This window comes from Schistocerca americana, chromosome 1 (genome assembly GCF_021461395.2).
Source record: "Schistocerca americana isolate TAMUIC-IGC-003095 chromosome 1, iqSchAmer2.1, whole genome shotgun sequence".
In the NCBI taxonomy this organism is placed as follows: Eukaryota; Metazoa; Arthropoda; class Insecta; order Orthoptera; family Acrididae; genus Schistocerca; species Schistocerca americana.
Window position 1 is genome coordinate 875,210,485 of NC_060119.1, and position 18,186 is coordinate 875,228,670.

Consider the following 18,186-nt stretch of genomic DNA (forward strand, 5'->3'; position numbering starts at 1 on the left):
AATGAAGAAAATAAAACAAAAGCAAGACAAGAAAGGAATACAGCAATACAAGTCACTTAGGGATGAAGTCAATAGGATTCTATCCGTATTTTGCAGCTTCAAACAAGACTGTACTCAGTGAACTCGAGGTATGAATTGAAAAACGCCTTCAGTCACAATTTTTCGTGTTTTATTCGGTTGTGGTTGTGGTCTTCAGTCATGAGGCTGGTTTGATGCAGCTCTCCATGCTGCTCTATCCTGTGCAAGCTTCTTCATCTCCCAGTACCTACTGCAGCCTACATCCTTCTGAATCTGTTTAGTGTATTCATCTCTTGGTCTCCCTCTACGATTTTTACCCTCCACGCTGCCCTCCAGTACTAAATTGGTGATCCCCTGATGCCTCAGAACATGTCCTACCAACCGATCCCTTCTTCTAGTGAAGCTGTGCCACAAACTCCTCTTCTTCCCAATTCTGTTCAATACCTCCTCATCAGTAATGTGATCTACCCATCTAATCTTCAGAATTCTTCTGTAGCACCACATTTCGAAAACTTCTATTCTCTTCTTGTCCAAACTATTTATCGTCCATGTTTCACTTCCATACATGGCTACACTCCATACAAATACTTTCAGAAAAGACTTCCTGACACTTAGATCAATACTCGATGTTAACAAATTTCTCTTCTTCAGAAACGCCTTCCTTGCCATTGCCAGTCTACACAGTACACGATGCATTTCGGACTCTGTGGGTCCATCATCAGGTGTAATTCGTCGTAATACATGATTTATTTGTTCTCTTGTATGAGATGAAATGGATATTCCAAATAATCCAAGAAAAGCGTTTTTAGGGTTTAGTAACAGCATCCGTTTTTTCCTCCATCGTTTTCATGCATACCACTTCATCAAGAGGCACATTTGCAAGCACATGTTTGTAAACACTTCACAGGCGCTTTTGTACAAAAACATCTGTGAAGTGTTTACAAACATGTGCTTGCAAATGTGCCTCTTGATGAAGTGGTATGCATGAAAACGATGGAGGAAAAAACGGATGCTGTTACTAAAACGCTAAAAGCGTTATCCCGCGACTTTTGTCGCCTCAGTGTATTTTGCCGTATCCGAAATTCACTGTCAGGCGACTAGCAGCACTTTTGTTGTTCCCTGTTTCTTTGTCGTAACACGGGCCTCGCAGTTGTTACAGCCTGGTGTGGTGTGTGTCGCAGAGGTACGGCCACATTCCGGTGACGGGCGAGCTGGACGAGGAGACGCGCCGGCTGCTGCAGAGGCCGCGCTGCGCCGTGGCCGACGTGCCGTACCGGGAGCAGACGCTGCGCTGGGGCCGGCGCAAGCACCGCCACAAGCGCTACTCGCTGCAGGGCAACGTCTGGCCCACCACCAACCTCACCTGGAGGTACGTGCCGGCCCGCTACACCTGCCAGCCAGTACCTTGCCAGTGCCGGGGGCGCCAGCTCCCTTGCTGGATATCAACACACACATCTCAAACTTTGAGCGATGTCTGTACTCGCAAGCGAAATTGTTACGACGGTTGTCCAGGAACGAGTATTAGCAACTCTCTGTAGACTGTCTGGCTATTGTGGTTCTACCATATTAGTTCCCTGAAGTGATAGGATGCGCGATGTTGTTAGTATCGATGAAGTCGTGAAATATTTTCCAGTATTTTATTTCATAAGGCTGGACACGCGTATTGTGTGTAGCGTGTGTGTGTGTGTGTGTGTGTGTGTGTGTGTGTGTGTGTTTGTGTGTCGGCAATGGCTCACGCTTTGCGGCACTTGCTGGTTTGGTGGTTTCTTCTTGCAGCCGACCCCGCCTTGGAGTTACGCCGTGCTCTATGCAGTAAGGACGTCATGAAACAAACCGAAGAAGTTAGTTAGGCTGCTGTGATCTGTGAAATCTGATGTATATAGCGCATGTAATGTCCATTGTCGTACGGCAGACACACAACGTTGAGGTATTTCCAAGCTGCAAATGTTGCACGAATAAATATGTGCTGATAAGAGAAGTTCGCACAATTTGGAAGATAGAATACTTCTGTCCAATTTCCCGCTCAAGATCAGCTGCATAGGAACGGAAGTCAACGGAAAGAAGAGATCCAGTACAGAGAGATCATAAATTTACCAGTTTGAAGTTTATAACCTCGGATCGAGTTATAACTCGTCCGCATCGCCACAAGATTAACATAAAATCTTACTATGTCGACACAGTTATATGGTTCATCACTGGTAAAATCAGTTTGTCAGTTACCTAGTCATTTATTAAAATCCACCAATTGTTTGGTATAACGTCCTTACGACACACAAAAGAACCGCTTTCATAATTTTATGTTTCCTGCTTTCTCCGTGGGTGTTTAATTAGAGATGAGTTTAGGGCATCTAAAAGCTACGTTACTAAGACCCATAAATTTTTTCTTGAAAAGTGAACCAAGATGATTAACAGGTGTATTACCCTTAAATGAAAATGGAGGGCACATGAAAAATTTCATTTGAATGTTATTGTTTCTACCCAAACTATTTTCTTAGTAGATGATTAGATTAACTTGATACGTTACTTAATTTAAGGAGAATCACCTGAATAAAAATGCTAAAATTTACCACTTACTGAAACAAAAACTGGCCGAATACATAAAACTTTATTGACATCCTCTCCATTTACACAGAAGACCCGGCGCTTAAGAAAATTTTAGAATGTGTGTTGCACAGTTGCCGTAGTCAGCTAGGATGGTGGACAGGCTTCCACCCAAGCAGAGGGCAGCACAATACGAAACATATGCAGTTAAAATGCGTTATATCCGCAAACTACAGGTACTGGTGGAGCATTCTGCCAGAGGAGGAAACTCTGTCAGTGTACAATGTCCTATTCGTAACCTGGTGAGCATCACTTCATCCCATCGCAAGCATCGGGTTCGCATGCCTGGGTGGTCACTTTCATTGACCGAGTTTGTTGTTTACCTCCTCCATTCATCCGTCTTCCCACTGACTCGTGATCTTTCTGTCCAGCCAAAAGATGATATCGCACGGAGATACGGGGCACTTAATCACAGTGCCTCCTATACACACTTCCTCGGCTATTTCCTCCGGAGAATTATTTCCCCATATCCCGACTTGTTCCAATCGCAATTTCTCGCCGTCATCGTTTAGCCGCCTAGACAAATTTCGGTGTAAAACTCCCGATCAACAAAATTTGTGCCAATTTCCTGGCCCAAATTCCAAACCTTTTCGCTGTCTCACGACTGAGGGCGTGTGACGTTGCTGACGGTAATCGGCCCTTAGAATGGGGATGTTAAGCTCGGCTGTCCCCGTGGTACTTTTGGAGAGCACTAAGCTTTTTGCCGGCACCGGTTTTCATCACACTCTCCGCACTCTCTTGACATCGTCAATAACGCAAACACGACACTACTACTTTACACATTTATCAGCTGTCCACTCTCGACGTGTACATTTAAGGCACTAGACTGACAGTGATCACAACATTCGGGAGTAGATAATAGCAACCGAATTGCGAGGCTAGGCCAATCTCTACTGATCGCTCAGCGAACAATTGTGTATGACTAGATGACAGTGAAACTCGAAGACTTATTTAAACTGCTTGCTCTCGCTCTATTATATCGCATGGTCTTATATTTTGAAGCTATTCAGCAAGGATAATCTTAGCCAAGAAACCGCCTCCAATCTGGTCTGCGGTGTCAGTTTGCGAATTTCGCGATGACCGCTGTTCAGGTCTCTCGGAAATCTATCTCTGCCCTCCCTATACCAGTATTTCCTAATGTGATTTGTTGTTGACAATAATGACTCATTCAAAAGAAACTACAACAGCTATTTTGTGCACACTAGACGGAAGAACGATATGCACTTGGATAACAGTTCCTTGAATTCAGTACAGAAAGGTGTGCGCGAGTCAGCATGTTTAGTTTTCCACAGGTTGCCAGAGTATCTGAAAAAAAAGAGTGATAAACCCAAAGTACCGAAATCAAGGTTTAAAAAGGTTTGCTTACGGCACACTCCTTGTATTCTGTAGAGGGTTGCCTGGAGTTGCTGAGAACTTTTTCCTGTTATGTGTTATTTATTCGTAAACTCTTTGCTTTTTGTTGTTCTGTTAGTTCTTTAAATCTTTATTTGTTAAATTTCTAATCAGTATTCTGTTAACTGTGTACTGGTTCGTTGGATGACCAAGTAGCTCTGACTCGCACGCTCCCACAACCAAGACATTGGCCTCTGTAATCTAATCCGTTGGAAAGGTTACAAGTCTCCTACTCAGGTTCAGACGGTCTCATTTCAAGAATTCTGAGTTTCACTTTACTTTTTACCGTAAACTGGCATATTCACGAACCTCACGCTAGTTCCAGCCAGAGGTCAAAAGGTCCTATCTGCCGTATTCCGCGTCACGGCTTTATATTATCTTTAAATGTTCTAGATCCTACTGACGATGCCTTAAAGTGAAAAAGGCGAAACGCGTCTGTGAGAAATAAAATGCAGTGCAGCAGGAAAAGGCGGGTTTTATTTACAAAAGAAATATCTTCAATTCACTTATGTATTGTGGAAATCGGCGTTAGTGAGTGCCAGCAACGTGAAATCTGCTAGAACTCCTACTGCTGCTGCTATTGCTACTGCCACTACCCCTACTGTTCCCAGCACCATACAAAAGGCATGCGCCACAGACAAATGTTAGCTACTATAACTACGCATCACCTCGAACCAAACCGAAATTCAAATAATTTCACTTACAGCTTCCATAAGTTACGACCAGAGCTTCATGTCTACTATTCTAATTTGATCTGTCTTCAGAAATTCTCTTCCAAAATCCCTTAAATGGAACAGGTACTTTGTCAGTCGCCATGACGCGAGACAAATCATCACATGGCTGCAGTTCACTTATGAACGAAGACTTCACAGACTGTTTTCCTCTGTGTTGTGGTGTTCCACAGCAAAAATAAAATCGTGCATTCAGAAAGCAGTTCGCAGCACAAACATAAACAGAGACAGCGCATCATTGGCGTAGGATTTAATACCTGACTCGGCTCTGCAGATCAGACAGCAACATCCTGCATATGCAAAGACGGAAAAAAGACGTATGTTGTATGATATAAACGAAAGTTGGTAGGCGTATTTCTACATCTGGAAGATAATATCTATTAAAATTTTGCTCCAGTCATTAAGAGTGGCGCTAGTAGCGCGATTATGAGGATGCAAATCAGGTTTGCTTTAAATACACACTGTAACGGTCGTGAGCGTTAATTACCTTTGAGATAGAACGTAGTGAGTTGATGTTAGTCAAGAATGCCTTTATGGTGACATACACGCCACTATCAACACCTCACTGATTTTGAACGAGGTCGTGAATAGGGCTACGGCAAGTTGGATGTTCCTTCTACGATAATGCAGAAAGACGTGGTAGGAATTTAGCCACTGCACACCATTGATGGCAGCGGTAGGCACGGGAAGACCGGACTCCCAGACGACCACGTAGCACTACCGAGAGGGAAGATCATCGTGTTCGTCGTATGGCTCTGGTTCATCGTACTGCATCTGCAGCAACAATTTGAGCAGCAGTTGGCATTACAATGACACAACGAACTGTTACAAATCGATTACCTCAAGGACAGTTCCGAGCTAGACGATAGCGCGCATTCCACTGACCCTAAACAGCCGCCATTTGCGACTTCCGTGGTGTCAAGCGAGAGCTCGTTTGAGAGCATGGTTGACGTTTGTTGCGATTTCTGATGAAAGCTGCAGTCCGAAAACAAAGGAAGTAGGTTACTGTACAGTTGTTCGCCCACTGCTTGAATAAGGTTGATAGAAGAGACAGAGAAGATCCAACGGAGAGCAGCGCGCTTCGTTACAGTATCATGTAGTAATGGCGAAAGCGTTACGGAGATGATAGATAACTCCAGTGGAAGACTCTGCAAGAGAGACGCTCAGTAGCTCGGTACGGGCTTTTGTTGAAGTTTCGAGAACATACTGTCACCGAGGAGCCAAGCAGTATATTGCTCCCTCGTACATATATCTCGCGAAGAGACCATGAGGATAAAATCAGAGGGATTAGACCCCAAACAGAGGCATACCGACAATCTTTCTTTCCACGAACGACACGAGACTGGAATGGAAGGGAGAACCGATAGAGGGTACCCTCCACCACACACTGTCAGGTGGCTTGCGGAGTATGGATGTAGATGTAGATGTAGATGCCTCGTTGGCACCGATGGACTTGTGTTTGTAAGAAGGAAGTCAACTGAGCGCTTGCAATCCTGTCTACAACCTAGACACACTGTATCTAAATTGTTCAAATGGCTCTGAGCACTATGGGACTTAACCGGAGCGGTCGCACGGTTCCAGACTGTAGCGCCTAGAACCACTCGGCTATCTAAATTGGAGCGGTGGTCTGGGGTGCGATTTCGTATGACAGTAGGAGCACCGTCATTGTTATTCCACGCACCATGACTGCAAATCTGTGCTTCAGTCTGGTGATTCGACCTGTTGTGATGCCATTTGTTGTGGACTGACAAGACAGCCAGTCCACAGTGACGGGTAACCGAAAGGCACGCACTTAAACTCAAGCAGGCTGGCATGAGGTCTGAAACAGGATACGGAATGAATGCTACAAAGAAAAGTACGTAGCTGCTGGAATACTTAACTTTAATCCATCATTTGTATACATCGTTCTTGATGAGACATGCTTCATACGATAACTATCAATTGCTATGGCGCCTTGCTAGGTCGTAGCCATTGACTTAGCTGAAGGCTATTCTAACTATCTTCTCTGCAAATAAACGAGGCTTCGTCAGTGTTGCATCGCTAGCTAAGTCGTCCGTACAACTGGGGCGAGTGCTAGTAGGTCTCTCTCTAGACCTGCCGTGTGGCGACGCTCGGTCTGCAATTACTGACAGTGGCGACATGCGGGTCCGTCGTATGCTACCGGACCGCGGCCGATTTAAAAGCTACCACCTAGCAAGTGTGGTGTCTGACGGTGACACCACACCACTCATAAATAGCACTCCAGGAGGTGTTTTCCAACAGGATAACCCTCGACCACAGACTGCTGTTATACCCCAACATGCTCTACAGAGTGTCTACATGTTGCCTTGTCTTGTTCGATCACGTGACCTGTCCCCTATCGAGAACCTATGGGACAATATCGGGCGACAACTTCAGGGTCATCCACAAAACAGCAGTAACCGCGTCCCTGTACTGACCCACCAAGTGCAACAGGCATGGAACTCCACCCCATAAACTGACTTCCGGTACCTGCACAACACAATGCATGCACGTTTGCATGCTTGCAGTCAACATTCTGACGGCTTCACCGGTTATTAATGTTCCAGAGTGGCCGGCCGGGGTGGCCAAGCGGTTAAAGGCGCTACAGTCTGGAACCGCGCGACCGCTACGGTCGCAGGTTCGAATCCTGCTTCGGGCATGGATGTGTGTGATGTCCTTAGGTTAGTTAGGTTTAAGTAGTTCTCAGTTCTAGGGGACTGATGACCTTAGAAGCTTAGTCCCATAGTGCTCAGAGCCATTTTTGTTCCAGAGTGCCATATGTCTAATGGCTTATCTCACGCTTACATTAACCTGTGAACTTGCAATGATAATCGAATGTTTTACATAGACAAATGTATTCTTGAGATTCCATTGCTCTACATAAATTATTTATTTGTGTCGCGATTGTTTTCCGTCATTGTATATCCTATACGTATTTACTTCTGGAATCAACAGCTACTTGGCATTAACTTCGCCGCTTGTCGTTGCTGGTCTTCTTCCGCCCGAAACCCTGCTGTCGCTGCTTCACAGGTGGAATTCTGGCCTTACCGCTGAGATGCGCATTCTCATTGCATCTAGTTATTCGCGCAGCAGAACGGGAGCTGATTTCTCCGCGTGTCCCGGAATTACTGGCAACGACCGCGCGCCCTTAGCGTGGGTCAGTAGCTGCCGGCGCGGCTCAAGGGCAGCCGCGCAGAAGGCGGCAGCAGCAGCGGCGGCCGGCGGTAGGCCGGTCACGTAGCGTGGCCAGCGCGGCGCGTACCGCCGGACACGGGGCACGGCTCTCGCTTAGGAATCGACGCGCTTCTTACTGCACGCCGATGCGGGCAGCACCTGTTACCCGCCAGCTACGCAACAGCCGGGGCTCTCCAGCCGCAGTCCACTGCTCCGTCTGCACTCGGTCACGCTAAAAATACAGGGTACTCGTGACAGAACGTCCCGGTTTCAATGGTATATTACAAGAGTTTAAATTCATCGGCACCTTACATCTCTATGATTACTCTGCAATACACAATTAACTGCCTAGCAGACGCTTCATCGATTCACCTTCAAGCTACGTTCTTCACTCTCGAACAGTACGTGGAAAAAAAACTAACACTTAAATCTTTCTGTGCGACTTTGCTTTACGAGGGCCGCTCCAAAAGAAATGCACACTATTTTTGTAAAAATACAGTTTTCATTCTGCATGTGTGAAAGTTTTCAAACTTAGTTCAACCTGTTCCCGTGAGTGGCGCCGTCACAGCATGTCTTCAAGACGGCAGCTACACTTGACGTTCGTCAGAAGCAACGTGCTGTCATAGAATTCCTGTGCTGTGAAAACGAGACAGTGGGAAACATGCACAAGAGGTTGAAAAAGGTGTATCGAGATGCTGCTGTCGATCGCAGTACATTTAGTCGGTAGGTAAGCAGGTTACGTGATGAAATCGGGCACGGCAGTATTGAGGATTGTCCTCGCAGCGGCAGGCCTCGTACTGCACACACTCCAGACAATGTGCATAGAGTTAACGAATTGGTGACTGCTGACAGACGCATCACAGTGAACGAATTGTCACGCTACGTTGGGATAGGGGAAGGAAGTGTTTGCAGAAGACTGAAAGTGTTGGCGTTAAAAAAGGTTTGTCCCAGGTGGGTTCCCGGGATGTTGAAACAAGAAAAAGGTATGCAGTAAAATTTTGGAACAGTACGAGAATGGTGGAGATGAATTTCTTGGAAGAATTGTGACAGGTGATGAAACAAGGCTCCATCATTTTTCACCAGAGACGAAGAGGCAATCAATGGAGTGGCATCATGCAAATTCACCCAAGAAAAAAAAAATCAAAACCACACCTTCTGCTGGAAAAGTTATGTCTACGGTATTTTTCGATTCCGAAGGACTCTTGCTTGTGAACATCATGCCAAGTGGAACCACCATAAATTCTGAGGCATATGTGACGACACTGAAGAAACTTCAAGCTCGACTGAGTCGTGTTCGACCACATCGGCGAAAGCAGAATGTTTTGCAGTTGCACGACAATGCACGGCCACATGTCAGTCAAAAAACCATGGAAGCGATCACAAAACTTAGATGGACAACACTGAAACACCCGCCTTACAGTCCTGATCTGGCACCATGTGACTATCATCTCTTTGGGAAACTGAAAGACTCTCTTCGTGGAACAAGGCGGTGCATGCTGTTAAACAGTGGCTCCAACAGGTTGGTCTAGAATTTTACAGTGCGGGTATACGGGCGCTAGTTCCAAGATGGCGTAAAGCAGTTGAGAGGGATGGAAATTATGTGGAGAAATGAAAATATTATTCCTAAAGGATGTATCTACACACTGTAAAACTTTCAAACATGTAGAATTAAAGATGCATTTTAAAATAAATAACGTGCATTTCTTTTGGAGTGACCCTCGTATTTTATTATGATAATCATTTCTCCCTATTTAGGTGGGTACCAAAAAATATTTTTATGAGAAGATCCTGCCGCAACGAAAAACGCCTATGTTTTAGTAATTGCCACCCCGATTCGGGAGCATATAGGTGGCACTCTCCGTTATTTCGCGATAGTAAAAGACGAGCGGCCCTTCTTTGAACTTTTCAGATGTCCTCCGTCGATCCTATCTGACGCAGATCCCACAGCGCACAGAATAGTCCCTACAGGGCGGACAAGCATAGTGTAAGCAATCACTTTAGTACACCTGCTGAATTTTCCAAGTGTTCTGCCAATAAATAACAGTTTCTGGTTTGCTTTCCCCGCAACATTATCTACGTGATCGTTACAATTTAAGTTACAAAAGTATTAATCCCCAATTATTTAGTTTAGCTTACAGCCTTTAGAATTCAGTAAGTGCACCTTTAGTTATACGGCACACATCTAACCGAAAACCCAATTCTTCCCATACTTTAATTAACAAGTTCGGAGTAATGGAAGCAATATTGTCTTCAATTTTCTGTCTCAACTCTGGGAAATTATTAGGTAGTGGCGGAAAGTAGACATGATTTTTTATAAAGCCTCAAAGGAAGACATCGCACGGCGTGGAAGTCAGGTGAACGTGCAAGCCAGCGAGAGAAGACCTCTGCCGTATCAACCATTACGACCAAACCAACGGTCAGGGACGTCAACGTTCAACCATTTTCGTACAAATAAATTCCAATGGGTAGGAGATCCATATTGTTGCCAAATAAAGTTTCCAGATTTTCCTTCTTTGGGAAAAGCTCCATTTTTGCAACATATCTACCCCCGTTAACGGTAGCTTCAGTGTAAAAAAAAAAAAAAAAAAAAAAAAAAAAAAAAAAAAAAAAAAAAAAAAAAAAAAAAAACACGGTCCATGCAGTGGCGTGGCACGCAGCGCAGCGCAGAAAACGTTTACGAGTAATTTTGCAGAATCTCTATCATATTGTACAAGTTCGTGAGTATGTTCTGACTTCCAGATATGAACGTTATGGATATTTAACTTCCCATTTACATAAAAAATGGCCACATTACTGAATACATCATCAAGAAAGTCGTCTTCCAACTGCAGCACTTCCCTCGCAAAGTTAAAACATACACATAGTCATCTGGATTTAAAGCATGTACCAACTGTAACCGATATGAGCGCATGTGTAAACATATTCTTAAAACCTTCCACGCTGTTGTCTTTGCAACTAAAGTTCAAGATTTGCTTTCCGAACATACTTCTCAGGACTACGAAGGCAAGATGCTCTGACACGGACAACATCCTCTTCAGACGGTTTTGGTCGTCTATTGATTTTCCCTTTATACAGACGTCCGGTCGTTTCGAACTAACTATACCATGGACCGATGTGTTTGTCGCATAACGGATCACAATCAGATTTTAAAAGAAACGCTCGTTGAACTGAAATTACAGATTCAATTCCAGAAAACATTAAAACACAAAACGCTTTAAGCTCAGGAGTCGCCATTTTACGTATGTGGCGCTGAAAGCGGGAAAACAAGACTCAACTAAAATTATGTTACTCCTGAATTGTGACATTGAACCAACACTGTGCAACGCTTACAGTTGATACTATTAAAATTTATATCTGGTGCATTCTTTTATGGACACCCTATAAAAATACATCACAGCTCTAAAGTTTCGAGAATGATACCTGTCAGAAATGTGAATCAAAAAATACATTGTCTGGCAAAAAAAAAAGTGAAGCACCCAGAGCTGGAGCAGCAAACGAAATCAAACTTCACGGGTAGAGATGGTATGAGGTCTTATTTCGGTGATTACAGTGTCGAGTCCAATTTGCACAGAACTTGGTTGTATGAGCCCACTTATCAGTATGACGTTTCACCTATCTGGTCCGGACGTATGCAGTCATTCGACTGGGAAAGGTGTCATAAAGCCGTTGTATCCTCTCGTGAGATAAGCTGACCCACAGCTGTTGTAACTGGTCATAGATACACCGGATACTTGCACCGGGACAGAATTGACATCCGAGCTGGTCCTACACATCTGGTTATATACATCCTACATATGGTACGTATCTGGGGATCTTGATGGCCACAAAACTTCCTCAATATCACACAGATAGTGCATAGAGACACGTGTGGACGAGCATTGTCTTGCCGAAAAATGACATCACGATACTGATGCATGAGAGATAACACGTGACGAAGAAGGATGTCAGTGACATACCGTTGTGCCGCTAGTGTTGCTACAATCACTGGCAATCGTGACATCAAGTCATACCCGATGGGTACCCACACCATGACGGCAGAATAACTGTTGTTACTGAAAATTCACAATTTTGCACAAACGCAACTTTTATCTACGTACGGTTACAAGGTTGATGACTGAACCACAAAAGAAAAGTAACAATAACGATGCCAGTAAAAGTCTCCTAATTGAGGCAAACAAAAAGTTCACTTCTAATTTTCCACAATGGTTCGTGGTAAAACACACGCACACTAGTAAAAGTCCAATTCAGAGACGAAGACGTAATCTTCAGCGGTCGAAGTCCACGAGGTCGGCATCCGGAGTGAACTGAACTTCGGGCTGGTTCTAGCCACTAAATAGCTGTCTCCAAGCCATCAGGTTTTGGCGTAGTGATACTTCTGCAGGAAGTAGTGCTCGGACTGTCTGTTTCCATTATCATATATGTAAGTAGTCGGTGTTGCAATAGTGCTTTTGGTACGCCTTGGACATAGACAACACGGTCTTCTGTGGTGTAACAAGGGTTGCCGGCCCTCAGGGGCTATCTTGACTCCGGCATAACAGTAACATAGTTCCGCCTCTCAGAAACATTGGAATCTCCTCAGGTCGCCTCCATAATCGCCGACGATGGTCATCTGGGATAGGTCAGAACTGCAGTTCATCGCTGAACACAATGCGTTGCCATTCATCAACAATTCATGCTTCCCGGTCACGATCCCACTCTAAACGTAGCCGTTTGCATTGCGATGTTAACGGCAACCCACACACGGCACGGTAATTCCCTAGTCCAGCTGCTGCCAGTCTGAGAGATGACATGGAATGTTGCAGGGCGTCGATTACTTATTCTGGGATGGCAGGCGCAGATATCGAGGGGTTACGGTGTGCTTGGTGCAGGATACGGCGATCCTCACTTGCGGTGGTCAGGCATGGCCGACCGGAACCTTGACGCTGAGTACACCTGGGCTGATGCAGCCCAACATCGGGCCACCGTCATATCCGAATGCCCTCCATACCACGATATTGTCCGATTCTACCAGTTGGCGAAATGGAGCCCCACAATGAGGTCCCTTTCGAACTGTGTCAAGAGCTGATGAAGGTGCATCTTCGTGTCGTTCAAAGAGACGACTCAACATCTGACGCTCTTATGTACCCTACCAGGCCTGGTAAAAGCACTAAACACGGACAACACTAATGCACTGTGCTGACCGGTGCACGTGTCACTGAGAAACGCAACTTAATCATTTCCATACCCTCCCATGGTGTGTACGTGTTGCGAAGTTACATTGACGTCCGACTATGTCTTCTGGATACAGTGTGCAGTTTTTGTCAAGGAGTATAAATGAACTAATTCATGTAGAATGGAGAAAAGCGACGTGATGGCAACGTCAGAGCAGGGTAGGGGACGTTGATTCGAGCAGAATTTCCCACGTAACCAGATACCGCAACGTTCTGGAGCTACGGCCATAAAACGACAGCCAGTCAGGCACGAGCGCGCAGAAGTCTGTCCAGCAAGCAAACGAGTTTGTATGGCTTTGTCGCTCTTTTATCTTTATGAATTAATTGCGTTGCGGTTTCAGTTGAAATCATTATGTTTAGTTAATATAATTAGTAACTGCACATTTTATCACAACACGTGTTAACTGCGTAATTTAAACGTACGCACTATCGCGTTTGTCGCTGACTGGCTGTCTTTTTATGGCCGTGGGTCCACAACGTTGCGTTTCCGACCTGTGGTTATCTGGGAAACTGCTCGATTCGTCATCCCCTCTCCTGCTCCGACCTTATTGTGAAGTTGTTTGCCACGCGCTGTCTAACGCGCTATGTCACGGAATGCGCGGTCCCTCCCGTCGGAGGCTCGAGTCCTCCCTCGGGCATGTGTGTGTGTTGTTCTTACCATAAGTTAGTTTAAGTAGTGTGTAAGCCTAGGGACCGAGGACCTCAGCAGTTTGGTCCCACAGGAATTCACTCACATTTGAACTTTTTTAAAAGTTATTTCCCTTGCCGTGTATTTAATGCAAACGTCCGGCAGTCAATCTACTCAGGATATCACCATTACAAATATGTACAAATGCGGTCGCAGGTTCGAATCCTTCCTCGGGCATGGATGTGTGTGATGTGCTTAGGTTAGTTAGGTTTATGTAGTTCTAAGTTCTAGGGAACTGATGACCTCAGCAGTTAAGTCCCATAGTGCTCAGAGCCATTTCAACCATTTAACCTTTCGCTAACTTACTTTAAATTCACAATCAAAGAGAGTAAGCTCCGTATTCAACTAAACACCTAGTAATGGAGTTCAGGACAGAATTTCGAACGATTACAGTTATTGTTGTTGATTCCATATGGCTAACTAGGGCATCAGACATATCCGCATTACAAAATTGTGGCACTCTATTTCCGCTTTTACTAGTTAAAACAATCAAAAGTATATTTTTCCACGAAATTGGAAAAGAAAAAGGAAGATCGTAATTTAGCGTCCCGTGGACGGCGAGGTGATTGGAGATGGAGCACAAGCTCGGAAAAGGGCAAGGATGGAGTAGGCAGGCCATTGTCTCCTTTACAAAATAACCACTCGGCTTGGGCGATTAGGGAAGCCACGAAAATTCAAAGGCTGGATGGGCATTTGTACCCGCCTCTGTCCCATCCCGAGTCTAGGAGTCCAGTGTTCTAATTACCGTACCACATCGCCCTGATTTATAGACTGCGCCATTTTATAAAATGATGTATCAGCACAATTATACACCGAACACGCAAAGTTGCCGAAAAGTTGTTTGCATTTTACAGCGTGACTCACTCTTGAACTCGGTATAATTTTGTGGAAATTGATTCCGTCCACGAGAGCGTACGAACTTAATCCGAGAGTCCAAATCTAACAAGCTTCCGCTGTCTTGAGAATTAATGACTGGCGGAAGAGGCATTGACGGTTTGGACCAGAAGTAGCCACCTTCAGACTTGTCAGTCGTGGCCATCTTTACCGTACTGGGATAGCCCGATTATTAGTCGCCAGTAGCAGGTGTGCTGCGAGTGTGTTTTGTTACGATGTCAGAAGTGGCAGTGAAGCGATACGTAGGCATTCGACGCGGGTCAGTGCGAGGGGCTTTGTGCAGCCCTGCGCAGCTGAGCCCTCGTCGCTGTTCCGCCTATTAAGGGCTTCCTACTTGTGCAGAGGCCGGCGGGACGCAGCCAGCCCTCGTGATGCCTCGCTGTAGCCCGCAGGTTCGGTGGCACCGTTAAGCGCGGCCGCTGACTTACTGCCGAATCAATTGCTCCACATTAATCGTGGATCACACCCGCAGTACTTGAATACACTACTGGCCATTAAAATTGCTACACCACGAAGATGACGTGCTACAAACGCGAAATTTAAGCGCCAGGAGGAAGATGCTGTGATACGCAAATGACTAGCTTTTCAGAGCATTCACACAGTGTTGGCGCCGGTGGCGACACTTACAACGTGCTGACATGAGGAAAGTTTCCAACCGATTTTTCATACACAAACGGCAGTTGACCGGCGTTGCCTGATGAAACGTTGTTGTGACACCTCGTGTAAGGGGGAGAAATGCGTACCATCACGTTTCCGACGTTGATAAAGGTCGGATTGTAGCCTATTGCGATTGCGGTTTATCATATCGCGGCATTGCTGCTCTCGTTGGTCGAGATCCAGTGACTGTTAGCAGAATATGGAATCGGTGGGTTCAGGAGCGTAATACGGAACGCCGTGCTGGATCCCAACGGCCTCGTATCACTAGCAGTCGAGATGACGGGCATCTCATCCGCATGGCTGTAACGGATCGTGCAGCCACGTCTCGATCCCTGAGTCAACAGATGGCGACGTTTGCAAGACAACAACCACCTGCACGATCAGTTCGACGACGTTTGCAGCAGCATGGACTATCAGCTCGGAGACCATGTCTGCGGTTACTCTTGACGCTGCATCACAGACAGGAGCGCCTGCCATGGTGTACTCAACGACGAACCTGGGTGCACGAATGGCAAAACGTCATTTTTTCGGATGAATCCAGGTTCTGTTTACAGCATCATGATGGTCGCATCCGTGTTTGGCGACATCGCGGTGAACGCACATTGGAAGCGTGTATTCGTCATCGCCATACTGGCGTATCACCCGGCGTGATGGTATGGGGTGTCGTTGGTTACACGTCTCGTTCACCTCTTGTTCGCATTGACGGCACTTTGAACAGTGGACGTTACATTTCAGATGTGTTGCGACCCTTGGCTCTACTCTTCATTAGATCCCTGTGAAACCCTACATTTCAGCAGGATAATGCACGACTGCATGTTTCGGGTCCTGTACGGACCTTTCCGGATACAGAAAATGTTCGACTGCTGCCCTGGCTAGCACATTCTCCAGATCTCTCACCAATTCAAAACGTCTGGTCAATGGTGACCGAGCAACTGGCACGTCACAATACGCCAGTCGCTACTCTTGAGGGACTGTGGTATCGTGTTGAAGCTGCATGGGCAGCTGTATCTGTACACACCATCCAAGCTCTGTTGACTCAATGCCCAGGCGTATCAAGGCCGTTATTACGGCCAGAGGTGGTTGTTCTGGGTACTGATTTCTCAGGATCTATGCAGCCAAATTGCGTGAAAATGTAATCACATGTCAGTTATGGTATAATATATTTGTCGAATGAATACCCGTTTATCATCTGCATTTCTTCTTGGTGTAGCAATTTTAATGGCCAGTAGTGTAACTACCATCAAACTGTCAGTTTCTGGACCGTCCCTGTCTAACGCCTGGGGTGATATCTTGTACCAAAAATTTCGCCGTCATCGCATCCTTAAAACCGATCCAAATGTGGGAAAAACTTTAGCAGACGTCAAGTACCGATTAAAAGGCGCGGAGCTACACTGAAGCGCTAAAGAAACTGGTATAGGCATGCGTATTCAAATACAGAGATATATTTCCGAGGTAGCGGTGAAGTCGTGTTTTTCCCGTATGACCATTTCACGAGTATGCCGTGAACACCAAGAATCCGGTAGAACATCAAATCTCCGACGTCGCTGCGACCGAAAAAAGATCCTTCAAGAACGGGACCAACGACGACTGAACAGAATCGTTCAACATGACAGAAATGCAACACTTCCGCACATTGCTGCAGATTTCAGTTCTGGGCCATCAATAAGTGTCAGCGTGCAAACCATTCAACGAAACTTCATCGACATGAACTTCCGGAGCCGAAGACCCACTCGTGTTCCCTTGGTGACTGCACGACACAAAGCTTTACGCCTCGAATGTGCCCATCAACACCGATATTGGACTGTTGATGACTGGAAACATGTTGACTGGTCGGAAGAGTCTCGTTTCAAATTGTATCCAGCGGATGGACGTGTACGGGTATGGAACCAACCTAACGAATCCATGGACGTTGCATGTCGGCAGGGGAGTGTTCAAGTTGATGGAGGCTCTGTAATGGTGTGGGGCGTGTGCAGTTGCAGTGATATGGGAACCCTAATGTCAAGATACGACTCTGACAGGTGACACGTACGTAAGCATCTTGTCTGATCACCGGCATCCATTCATGTCCATTGCGCATTCCGACAGACTTTGGCAATTCCAGTAGGGAAATGCGACAATCCACACGTCCAGAATTGCTACAGAGTGGCTCCAGGAACACTCTTCTGAGTTTAAACACTTGCGATAGCCACCAAACTCCTCAGACATGAACATTATTGAGCATATGTGGGATGCATTGCAACATGCTGTTCGGATGAGATCTCCACCACTTCGTATTCTTACGGATTTATAGACAGCCCTGCAGCATTCATGGTGTCAGTTCCCTCCAGTACTACTTCAGACATCAGTCGGGTCCATACCACGTCATGTTGCGGCACTTCTGCGTGTTCGCGGGGCTCTACGCAATACTAGGAAGATGTACCAGTTTGTTTGGCTCTTAAGAGTACACAGAGGGATCTGTTTTAACATGAAACTACTACATACCTCGATAAATACGCATCAGACGAAATAAATGTTTCAGATAAAAATAATATTTTCAAAGGGAACATCTGTCTGTGCTACAACTGGTTGCCCTTAACCCTCCACCCTCTATAGGTGGGTCAACTTCTCAGTTATTGCAGATTCGGATTCTACGTCAAAAATAGCATGGATTTACCCTAAATATTTTTTTCCGTTCGTTGTAGATGACGCTGTAACCGGCAAAATTCAGTTTTCCAGGTTGATCATAGCAACATTTTCCATAGGGCGCATTACGAGGGTGTGTGTGGGAGGGGGGGGGGGGGAGGATGGAGAGTACTTTATGCCCAGAATAAAAGATCTAAAA

General features: G+C 45.7%; 1 protein-coding gene across 2 annotated transcripts in view; it reads left to right on the forward strand.

Annotated features, from left to right (window-relative positions):
• Positions 1–18,186, forward strand: part of LOC124614036 (matrix metalloproteinase-2-like) — a 914,756-nt gene that overhangs the window by 603,800 nt on the left and 292,770 nt on the right. For both annotated transcript variants that reach the window (XM_047142873.1, XM_047142865.1), the window contains exon 3: positions 1,200–1,387. In XM_047142873.1, coding sequence (XP_046998829.1) covers positions 1,200–1,387 — 188 coding nt within the window. The remainder of the gene's footprint in view (positions 1–1,199; positions 1,388–18,186) is intronic.